The following is an 11,848-nucleotide window of genomic DNA, read 5'->3' on the forward strand; positions in this document are numbered from 1 at the left end:
CCTGATGTTTTTTTTTTCCGCGTTTAAAGAAAGCATGCGAAATAAAACTACGCGATCGCGTTCGTGCACAGCCGTACAGCAGCGCTTTCAAACGGGCTTCGGGCGACATGACCGGTAATACCCATCTAAAGGGGACGCCACTTCTGCCCCATACCTTTACTCAGTCGGAACTTTTATGCCATTTTTTTTCGATGCGCAATGAAAGTAAGGCTACGCATGTTTTTCAACAATGATGATGACCATAGAGCCCTGATGTGGCATTCAGAGAACTGTTCATTTCTCACCTTTACTACGAGAAGCCGTAGAGAAATGGCGGATCTTTGTGAGAAGCTGCAGTCATTGCTTCATTTTCATTTTTGCACGCGTTGCGGCGCTCGTTTTCTTTCGTACTCGACCACAGCGATGGGCGCTGCAGTAACATTTGCCCTTGCCCTGTAATGGGGGAACCCTGAGCCCGCTTATGCGCAAGGCAAACCTAACTGCCGTCGTCGTGGAAGCGTTACATTGACGTCTCTCGCATGTAGCACGACCAAGATCTTACGGGTAGAAAAGAGCGACTACCTAGAAGAATGTTAACAGTCGAGAAAAGCAGTGAATGAATGGGTGTGGAAGTTATGATAACCATTATTTCTAAAAACACGGCAATAAACCACATTGCACATGACCCAAGAGCCAGTTGGACGTATAAACAGTTACTGCAGAAACGAGTGACAACTGGAGAAGATTTGGAAATAATAATAATAATAATAATAATAATAATAATAATAATAATAATAATAATAATAATAATAATAATAATAATAATAATAATAATAATAATAATAATAATAATAATAACTGTTGGAATTTCATGTTTCAAAACCACGATTTGATTGTGTGAGATACCGCAGATGGGAGCGCTAAACATTTAGACCATCTGGGTTTCTTAAAAAAAATTTAGAACAATTACGACTAGAGATAGCGAGTAAACAGTAGGTACCGTGGCAAACATTAGGTTGAATGCATAAAACTGCAGTGTTTCGCTCGTCGCTTCGGCAAAAACCTAATGTCGTGGCCAGGTTTCTAGCCAGGAGTTTGTTTTCGGGGGAAGGGGCATTTGCTGCAAACCTAGACTATTTTAGAGAAAACAGCCATTTTTACGACGTATTTTCGGTACTACCCTCCGCTTCTCTGGCCACGGGCCTAATCATTGCCATGTATACGCGAAGTGGCACTTCAAGGATGCCTTTTCTTTACTTAAATTAACCGGATAAAATTATCTTAGTGTTGACGTCCCTCGTACAGAGCTCTGCCATATGAAATTAGTTGAGGGATACAGAAACGAAATAGTCTAATCTAATCCTTAAATTTTAATGGGATGAATTTATCATGGAAACTCCAATCGTTGGACGCAGATCTACCGATAATAATATCGGTGACTAAAGGGAGTCTATTTCTTCAGAGTCTCTGGTATTTGATCGCTTTGATATAAGCCGATATTGGTGGAGCAGGGAGTATATGTTCAATTAGCGATGTTCGGGCTATCAAGTCTGTCCTTTCGTTTAGCTAGTCTATAACCCGCAATCCACATTAACCAAGAACAGTTTACTTATTGAGTAATTAATGATATCACTTCTCTCAAGGCTTGTGACATTGGTGAAACGGTAAGAATACTTTGAAAATAGATCTATGATAATAGCTGTAGGAAATGCATAAAAAAAAGAAGATTGAGCGAAGGTGTAATCATAGTGCAATGGTCATCATCACAAAGAAGACTCCAACCTTTGGGGGAAGGCCTTTTCGGTAGAGCATCTCCAGGATGTCAAAATTTCTATTACATGTTTGTCATTCACAGCAACTTTTGTCTAAAAAACAAAAAAAAAAAACAAAAGCAAGTAAGGACGGTGATGATTTTCAGGACGGTGTTAATAAAGCGACAGAATGATGTGAACGTGCGTAGTTATATAAATGGTTTATAGCAAAAAAACTAGCATAAACACCTTTTAACAGTGATATGACACCTGAATGTAAAAGCATGCGAGTTTCACGCCTTTCTATGCTACCAATTGTTCACGTACTTACCCTCTCAACAGCATTCCGGTACCATCTGTTGACATGACCAGTATCTGGACTTTCACACTGCTTACAATATTTTAATATGAGACTTCAGAGGAGCCTGCCGAAATGTTCAACCGGGGCGGACCTCACCCCTAGCAGCCTAAATCATGTCCGCGGGTAGATTACCCCTCGCCCGCTCACTATTTGGCCCCCTGGCCATCAGGCAGGGAGGTGGCGCACGCTACCGACTGTGCAATCATTCCCCGGGGCCTCGACCACCGACGATCCCTGTGATGCCGAAGACAATGCTCCGCGCCTGACTTTGAAAGAGATAACTACCCATTATCGGGACACCCACCACCGCTTTCCTGCGCGCTACAAAGGACTCGGAAAGGCAGACGAGAGAATTCTTCTCCGCCTATTGACCGATACGCTACAGTGCCCGGCAGCGCTTAAGAATTTTGACTCTTCCGTTTCCGGCATTTGCCAGTACTGTGTGGAGGTGGCTGACACCTACGACATGCTATGGCCATGTCAGCCCAATCCTTCTTTACCCCCCGCACCCCAACCCAATCCGAGAGGACGGGGAGGTGGCTCTGCTCGGCTGCCAAAACCTGTCGGCCCAACAAGCTAGCCATAATGTCGGCTTGCCAGGACAGCAGCCACATCTAATGGGGTCCCTGACTATAGGGACTCCACCTGGTACGTAAGGGAGCTGACCTACTATACAGGCTGGTTTTCCTAACAACCTCTCTGTAAATTTCAGATTAATGAATGTTTACTACCACCACCACAGCCTGAAACATGCGCATAGAATATGTGACTAACAACGCGAACCGCATGCTCGGTAACCTGCGTCCAAAGTTTTCTTCGGCCCTATCATCCCTAAATAAACACTCTCAAAACCTTGGTTCGACCAAAATTAGAGTACACATGTGCCATATGGGATCCAATTCATGTAATTCTCATTCATACTCTCAAAGCCATATAGGATCGCGCAGCACATGTCATATCTTATCGAATTATTCCCGTCATTCTAATGTCCCATCCACGAAGAGGACTGTAAACTTGCTTGACCTTTCATTGCGCCGCAAATTGTCTCGCCTTAACTTTTTTCACAAAATCTGTCATTATAACAGGCATTTGAAAGACGCCCTATTTCATCCACCTCGTTACATATCATCAAGGACCTATAAGGTGGGCCTGCCATCCTGTCGCACCACATTGCGCAACGACTCGTTTGTTCCGAGGACAAACGCACCTTCTGGAACCACTTTCCCGCCTCTTATTCTTATGTGGTTCTTAAAGGGAAAAGAAAAGTGAGCACCGTAACTGTCTGCATCAGGTGCGCCACCTCCGCAGTAGCTCACAAGGGATGGGGTTAAGGAGGGATTAAAAGGATAGGTTTAAAAGGTATATACAGAGAGAGAGAGAGAGAGAGAGAGAGAGGAAGGCGAGAGCGAGGCGTAGAGACAGCTAGCGACGGAAGTAAAGAGAAGATAGAAAAGATGGAAATGGTCGCGGGAGTCCGAGGACGGGGCACCACTCGACGAGAGCTCTTGCCGGCGTCAGGAGTTGGCGTATATAGGGTTAATCCAGTCAGCCAGAGCTACGCTGTCGTCGTCGTCGGGGACCGGCGTCAGGAGGTGGCATAGGACCAGCCCCAGTCGGCCAGAGCTGCACTGTCGTCGAAGATCACGAGGGCACAACTGGTCGGCACGGAATCCACTGAGCGAGCCTCTTTCCCGTCTTCATCACCTGCATATAGGACGTAAAAGGTTTCAAGCTCACCGTACAAGGTGCCCGGAAACGTTTTAAATGCGAACCATTTCTTAGCGAACTTCGGCGACATTGAGCGTATCTATCTATCTATCTATCTATCTATCTATCTATCTATCTATCTATCTATCTATCTATCTATCTATCTATCTATCTATCTATCTATCTATCTATCTATCTATCTATCTATCTATCTATCTATCTATCTATCTATCTATCTATCTATCTATCTATCTATCTATCTATCTATCTATCTATCTATCTATCTATCTATCTGTCTGTCTATCTATCTGTCTGTCTGTCTGTCTGTCTGTCTGTCTGTCTGTCTGTCTGTCTGTCTATCTATCTATCTATCTATCTATCTATCTATCTATCTATCTATCTATCTATCTATCTATCTATCTATCTATCTATCTATCTATCTATCTATCTATCTATCTATCTATCTATCTATCTATCTATCTATCTGTCTATCTGTCTGTCTGTCTGTCTGTCTGTCTGTCTGTCTATCTATCTATCTATCTATCTATCTATCTATCTATCTATCTATCTATCTATCTATCTATCTATCTATCTATCTATCTATCTATCTATCTATCTATCTATCTATCTATCTATCTATCTATCTATCTATCTATCTATCTATCCATCTATCTATCTATCTATTTATCTATCTATCTATCTATCTATCCATCTATCTATCTATCTATCTATCTATCTATCTATCTATCTATCTATCTATCTATCTATCTATCTATCTATCTATCTATCTATCTATCTATCTATCTATCTATCTATCTATCTATCTATCTATCTATGTATCTATCTATCTATCTATCTATCTATCTATCTATCTATCTATCTATCTATCTATCTATCTATCTATCCGCTTAGGTTTGGGTGCTCTCATGGTCACCCCCTTAACTTGGCATGAACTAAAAATAACATGTGAGGGTAAGATGGTTCGACGAATATGACGCGCTGGTCAAGACATGAATAATGTCACAATCCCATCGCGTACGTCGTCAAACACTTTCCCCCGACAGTGGCACATGCCCACGGGCGGGTATGTGCCGCTGTTATGCAGGTATGTGCCACTTGTGATTGGCAGTATCTGCCCAGGAACGACGAGAGCACACATGGGCAATTTTAACACGTGAGTGTCAAGAAATACCCGAAATTGGTAGCGTCAACCTGATGAATGCAAAGAATAAATATCAGAATCCCAGCTGAAATTGAAGCCAATCATTCTGCGTGGCAATGAAGAATCTTACCGCAGAGCTACGCCAGGTCTCAGAACTACTTTTGAAATAGACGCTAATTTTTGTGAAACGTCAATAGTCGTTGTAGTGCTACCTACCTAATTTTATAAACGTTACACATGTACTCCTTTGACACATCCGTCACGTCAGGTTAATGTCAATTCTGGTTAGTTGCCGTGCGCTGAAGTTGATTTATGTAGCAGTGTCCAGGGCCAGCATCATCGCGAGCATCAACGGTTCATTATCAGCTTCTGGTGTTGGTAATACGCATGTTTCAGTTGGCATCGTTGCCCAAGTGCAAAAAACTTGGTATATAAGCATCAGCAACTCTTCAAAACACAAACATTTTCAACATACAAACATTTTATACAAACATTTGCAACTCTTCAACTTGCAACATTTGTACATATATTTAGCGTCACTTCATCACGTGTCGGTCAACAAAAAAATTGCAACATGGTCACCTTCCCTCCGCATGCTACGCATAACGTCGATTTCCAGGTACGTGGGATCTCAGTGAGTTTCCTAAAATTAACTAGAGGGGACTCTGGCGCTGCGATCATTCAGCGACCATAGGAATGATGGGTAGCACACACATTTGCCTAGTATTCGTACTTGCGGGCGGCGAATCGTACTTGCTTGCGGCTTCGTTTATTGCAGTGTTTCAGTTTTGTTTTGAAAGAAAGATTCAACCCTTTTGAACTTTATGACCTGATTTGGAAAGGTAAGTGTAAAAGAATAAGATGATAGAGAGCAACCGCTGAACATTTGCTAATATTTGTTTCGTAAAAAAAAAAAAAAAAACAGCTCCAAGCCACACGAACACACATGGAGCCAAAAGCAGGCCAGAAGTACGAATATTAGACAAATGTGTATACTACCCATCATTCCCATGCTCGCTGAAGCGCCTTGCGTTGCAGCTGCCATAAACACTAGCGCCAGAGCTCCCTCTAGTGTATATTAGGAAACTCTATGTGGGATCTGTCAAACTTTTTTCTTCTTCTTTGCTTTCCTTTTGACTGTATAGATTTTTATTCCCCACTCCTGTCGATTGTGCCTTCGTGCTCTGAACATATCTTTATTAAATAAATAAATAAATAAATAAATAAATAAATAAATAAATAAATAAATAAATAAATAAATAAATAAATAACGCGTACACAACTTATTTAGTAGCTATTTTGAATCTGAAGGCTATTATTCGTATCTTCAAGCATTCCACCTTGTTTTACATTTTTTTTGTCAGTCGTTCCAAAAGTGATAACCGAGCAATGACGGTGGTGCGGCGACGCGGTCAACCAAGGGCGGATAACCAGAAAAAGAGAAAAAAACAAACAATGGAAATAGTTCTATAAGGGGACACCAGGATGTGTTGCCACAGCGCAAGCAAGGCACACAAATGCCTATACTGCGTGTACGCTTATAGGGTGCGTATACCTGCCAGCAAAGCAGTCGAGCAAAAACTTGCCCCAATCAATTATTATTTCCATTGAGGACCAGCCCTGTTGTGATATACTCTATCTAAAAGGGTCAAATTGGGCGGGAGACTCAAATAAAGCTTTGCTTAAAATTTAATATTGTGTTGAACCGAGTAGACCAGTCAATAACCACGTATGGTGATCGACTGGTCGATCCGCGGCCTGGCTGAGAACCATCATGCAGGGTGTTAAGCTGTGTAACCTTGACAATACTTGATCCAGCGTGCAAGACAGCAGCCAGCACGGGTGTACTAAGTAACGGTAAAAGAGAAAGAAAACATTTTTAAGAAACAATTGAGGCTGAGGTGGTGCATGGCCTGCGCTTCTTGCAGCGCACATGAAGAGACAAAGCAGTTAACTCAATCGAACATGTGGATGAAGAGGAAGATGCCCAAGCTTAGCCCAGTGCGCGCGTTCATCATGCATAGAGGATTAGACCCCTAATACTGCTGGAAAGAGAAGCGTTGCGTTTGTGTCTGGGTCTACCAAAGTTTGTTGCAAATAACGTGTTGTATATGGAAGCTCGCCTACCTTCTCTGCTAAATAGGTTTAAAATTCTTACTGTGCAAGCATTCTTAAAGATATACAGTTCACACCAAAAACTCTCATTTTACGCTTTCATTCAAGAACCGACTTTATTTTTCGAACCCCATTGGTCACGACTACACACCCCGCAAATAGTATTTGCACAAGCGCTACTAAAGCAACTGAATGTAAAAATTAGACATATTGGTCCAATACACAACCTAAAGTCAATGCTTAGCATACAATTCGATGATATATTTCCTCATAACGCGAAACAATTGGCATATAGGTATTTAAATGACCAGTTAGCAGATTATCTAGCCCACCCAGCGATAAGCAATATCATAGCGACTGATGCATCTGTGTCAAAAGAAAAGGCTGGGGTTGGCATCTTCTCTCCTTCTTTGGACTGGTCCTTTTCGATTCGACTCCCAGATTATACCCCGGTATTTATTGCTGAATTATTGGCCATTGTTTTGCCCTACGCAAATTACCCTCAAGCGAATCATTAGCAGTTATCATTACAGATTCGTTATCAGTTTGTAATGCACTTTCTGCGGCAGTAAATGCAGAGCTGATGAATACGTTTCGTCATTTAGTACCGAAAAACGTAAAAAAACTGCACTTGCTATGGGTACCAAGCCACCGCGGATTATATTTGAACGAAATGGCGGACTCTTTAGCAGCAGTGTCCCTGGGTGGGCCCACCATCCCAGTTTTGCCAGATACGGCTTACGTAACCGCGCTAAGGTTCCGAAATGCTTGCCTTCAATGGGGAAAAGGTAATTGGAATAAATTCAAAGATTTCGAGCATTTGAGCTATTGCTGGAATAAACAGTGGTGTGTATCTCGCCAGTTAGAGGTCACTTATACCAGATTGCGCTGTGCAGTTCCACAACTAAATTATTACCTTAATAAAGCTCGGCTCAAGGCGTCACCGCTATGCATTTGGTGCAACGAAATGGAAACAATTGAACATTTCTTTTTATTCTGTCATCGTTACTCTTATCAGAGAAAAAGATTTTTAGTAGCCCCATTACAAAAGCTAGGAATACAAGTAAATCTACCAGTAATTTTATCACTTGGCGGAACTTCATTTGGTTACTGCCACAGGCATGTATGCTCCGCTGTGTTTGATTACATCAACGCAACTAAAAGATTACCATGCTAGTGAACCCCTACCTTTTCAGATCTTTAGTTTATAATTCGTAGTTATGTCTTTCAAAAACAAAAGATGGTTTGACCGCTTGCTCAGCAAACATTTTTGCTTTTTGGTAGTATTATTTTAAGCTACTTTTTCAGATTGGCTTCATTTTCAATTTAGTTTCATTTAAGTATCCTGCCGCCCGGTTCTTGGCCCATCCCCCTTTGTGGGTAAGCACCATCCATCAGAGGTCATCAGCATCAGCATCAGCATCATGCATGGGGTTTCTCTTTCGCTTGGAATTTTTACATAGAGTGCGCAGCGCAGCCCACCGCAACATCATGGTGGGCTCTGGGAGAAGTTGAGGGTCAGCAAACGGCGGCGAGGAGAAGCTCGCGCAGGTGATGGCCTTCTAGTTTCACTGGGCGCCTCCTGGTCTGCAGCAGCGAGTCGTGAGAGCGCCATGCTGCCGCGAAGCGTCGAGCACAGACAATTCCTCAAGATTTATCCTCACAGATGCGGAGCGCGTGCCACGTCGTCCGGCGGCGATGCGTCGTAGAGGCACGGGGTGACGGCATGCAAACGAGCAGCCCGGGCCAGGGTCGCCAGGAGCCGAGGGACAGCGTGGCCGTTCTCTCCACGGCCGAAGCGGAAGGACCCTGCTGGGACCCGCGGCTGCGCAAACAGCGGCTGCGCAGAAACCTGCTCGTGGTGAGCGCCAGTTCGTTCCTCGTCAACTCTGCCTTCCTGTCACTGAGCCACCTGCAGGCAAGCATGCTGAACATCGAGAGCGGCCTCGGTACCGTGTCGTTAAGTGCCATTTCGTCCTCGTTCGTGCTATCGTGCATGTTCCTGGCGCCCTTCTTCATCAGTGTGGCGGGTCTCAAGGTTACCATTGGCGCTTGCACTCTGCTCTACACGCCGTACTTCATCGCCAACTTCTATCCACAGTGGGTGACCGTGTTGCCTACATCCTTCGTACTCGGTTTCGGAGCAGGGCCTTTGTGCACGGCCAACTATGCGTACGTGGCCGAGCTGGCAACCCAGTACGCCGGACTGAACCACCAGAATTCCGACGCGGCTTTTGGCCACTTCTTTGGTGTCTTCCTTATGTTCAGCCAGTTGTCCCAAGTGTTTGGAAATCTCCTGTCGTACGTGATCATTCAGGCAGGTAATACCACTGGGGAAAGCACTGTGGTCAACCAGGAGGCGAGCAGCGACAAGCGTTCCACTTGTGGAGTTAACTTCTGTCCTCAATCACCGCTTCCGACCAACATGACCGCACCGACAGCGACGAGCCGCTTCCAGCTGTGCGTGGTGTATACAGCATTCGGTTGGATCGCAGCTCTGGTCGTTTTCCTGCTGCTCGATCCGCTTGAGCGCAAAATGCAGCGTCACGACAAGGCATCACTGCAGCTGCTCATGCTCACTGTGAGACACATGAAGAACCCATACCAGATGTTCATCATCCCGTTGACCATTTTCAGTGGATTGGAGATCTCGTTCATTGCGGATGACTTCACGAAGGTCCGTGATTCATCCTCCCGACTGCGCTGAGCGGTCGCAAATCACGGAACGCCGAGTAGCGCACTTGCCCTGTGTCGCTTAGCGCGCTTGTCATGGAATGTTGATGGCGCCAATGATGCTTGAGGATACAGTTGGAGGCATGCCATTTAGCTGCCCCCTAGCACTACAGATTATCAGAGAGGATGGAAAGGGGCGTAGTCCATGTCATGAGCATATGTGGTAAAAAGGAAATGCCTACATCAACAAAAACACAGTGCACTATATTACAACTTTTTAGTATCGGCAAAACTGAAGCGCATGTTAGAAGAGCAATATTTCTTAAATATATATATATATATATATATTTGTAAGTGAGTATAGAGCAGGTATTTGTGCTTGGATTGTTATGTGACTAAGGGGTAACACTGGGCTACTACGAGAAATTAGTGCATTCTTTTTCTCCCCTTCCTTCCTCATGCAAACTTTCACCGTCATTGATGTTCCCCATGATATAATTCAACGTGGTTATATTTTATAAAGTACATGATTCAGCATTTACACATGTAATAACTGTGTACTACTTGCGAAATTCCGTCAATATTCTTCAACATGCAGTGAGGAACGTATTTCAGGCTCCGAGTGACATTGCGTAAGGAGTAATACATACAGAAGTGGCATTGCAAACAGCTATGTATGATCAGCTGTCACGTCGTCAAAACAAAGGGCAAAAGAAATGTGCATCCTGAACTAGAAAGTAGCTTTTCCAGCTGTGTGTCAGACTGATTGATTCGCTGCAATAACTGTATTGTGACTGAAGCGACATTATCGACTATATTGACTATGGGGCATGCGCGCCCACGGGAAATCGGGATTGAAATCTTTCGCGTAAAAGAAACCGGCTTATACTGCAATACAGTGAGTGTAAGATGGTGTAACTGGGCCTCTCTTGGTACCTCAGAAAATTGTGCTTGTCGGTTATATTTCGTCGCCCTACGTGTGTCAAGCTCGAATGTTCTAGTGCGGCCTACAGAACCGATGACGCGCTCAATCTTTTGGTGGTCGTTCACGTGCCAAGTAATTTGTACATTGTTCTGCAGGCGTTCATCACATGCACGTGGGGCGTGAACTACGTGGGATTGTTCTTGGTGAGCCTTGGCGCGTCTGGAGCTCTGTTTTCGCTCAGCTTCGGCTGGCTCGTGCACATTACCGGCCGGCCGCAGATGGTGCTGCTTGGTGCGGTGGTAAACGTGGCCATGATCATCCTCATGCTCAGCTACGAGACTGGTTATATTCTTGTGGTCTTGTTGGTGGCCTCCGGAGTCTGGGGCATTGCCGATGCCGCCTGGACCACGCACCTCATCTGTAAGTGATGCTGCCTCCTCCGTGTTGCGCGTCCCTCCGTAACGATGATGCGGTATACACTTTTCACGAAGAGTGTATGAAGGGGAAGATCACAGCCCTTCAGTTTTTGCGGAAGCCAAGCTTTGTAAAGCTCCGACGTATTTGACGTTTGACACGTAAATGTATATCTGAGGTTTGTCTTGACAAGCAGTTTGTGAGCGCGCAACGGCCGATGGATGTGTCCAGAGATTGCACGCTCTGTAACGTAAGCAGTAAAACCCGAAATCGTCGCGCAGCTGCGAATGCGTGTGTTTTCTGCTGCGCTTGCGAACACTTTCTTTGGCGCAGCATTCTACGCCGTGGCGTTCAGGCAGAACCCGGAGGCCGCCTTCGCCAGCTGCCACCTGTGGCGCTCCGTCGGCACCATCGCTTCGTTGAGCTACAGCAGTGTCGTGTGTACCGACGTGAAGCTGTACATTCTGCTGTGCGCGCTAACCGTTGGTGTGGCCGGATACTTTGCCGTGGACGCCGAAGTTAGGCGCGTCGCTGCGGCAGCGGCAGTCGTGCTGCCACGGGCCTCCGTGGTCAACGCCACTATGACGCCTATCGTGAGTGTGGCAGGCCTGCAGCCGCTAGCCGCGACCCGCAGCCTCGACGGGGCCATCCCTGTCATCATCCCCGCTCTGTTCACCTCAAACTCCTTGGTGGCGCGCTGAGCTCAGTAAACTGGCCCCATGCTGGCGGCGCTATCCGTGTTGTTGCTCTCTCGCCCGCCT

At 45.1% G+C, this 11,848-nt stretch overlaps 1 protein-coding gene across 1 annotated transcript in view; it reads left to right on the plus strand.

Annotated features, from left to right (window-relative positions):
* The first annotated feature begins 8,598 nt into the window (after positions 1–8,598).
* Positions 8,599–11,848, plus strand: part of LOC119176796 (uncharacterized) — a 37,941-nt gene continuing 34,691 nt past the window's right edge. The window contains exons 1-3 of the mRNA XM_075876412.1: positions 8,599–9,752; positions 10,829–11,093; positions 11,421–11,680. Coding sequence (XP_075732527.1) covers positions 8,742–9,752; positions 10,829–11,093; positions 11,421–11,680 — 1,536 coding nt within the window. The 5' untranslated portion in view covers positions 8,599–8,741. The remainder of the gene's footprint in view (positions 9,753–10,828; positions 11,094–11,420; positions 11,681–11,848) is intronic.

This window comes from Rhipicephalus microplus, chromosome X (assembly GCF_043290135.1).
Source record: "Rhipicephalus microplus isolate Deutch F79 chromosome X, USDA_Rmic, whole genome shotgun sequence".
Taxonomy (NCBI): domain Eukaryota; kingdom Metazoa; phylum Arthropoda; class Arachnida; order Ixodida; family Ixodidae; genus Rhipicephalus; species Rhipicephalus microplus.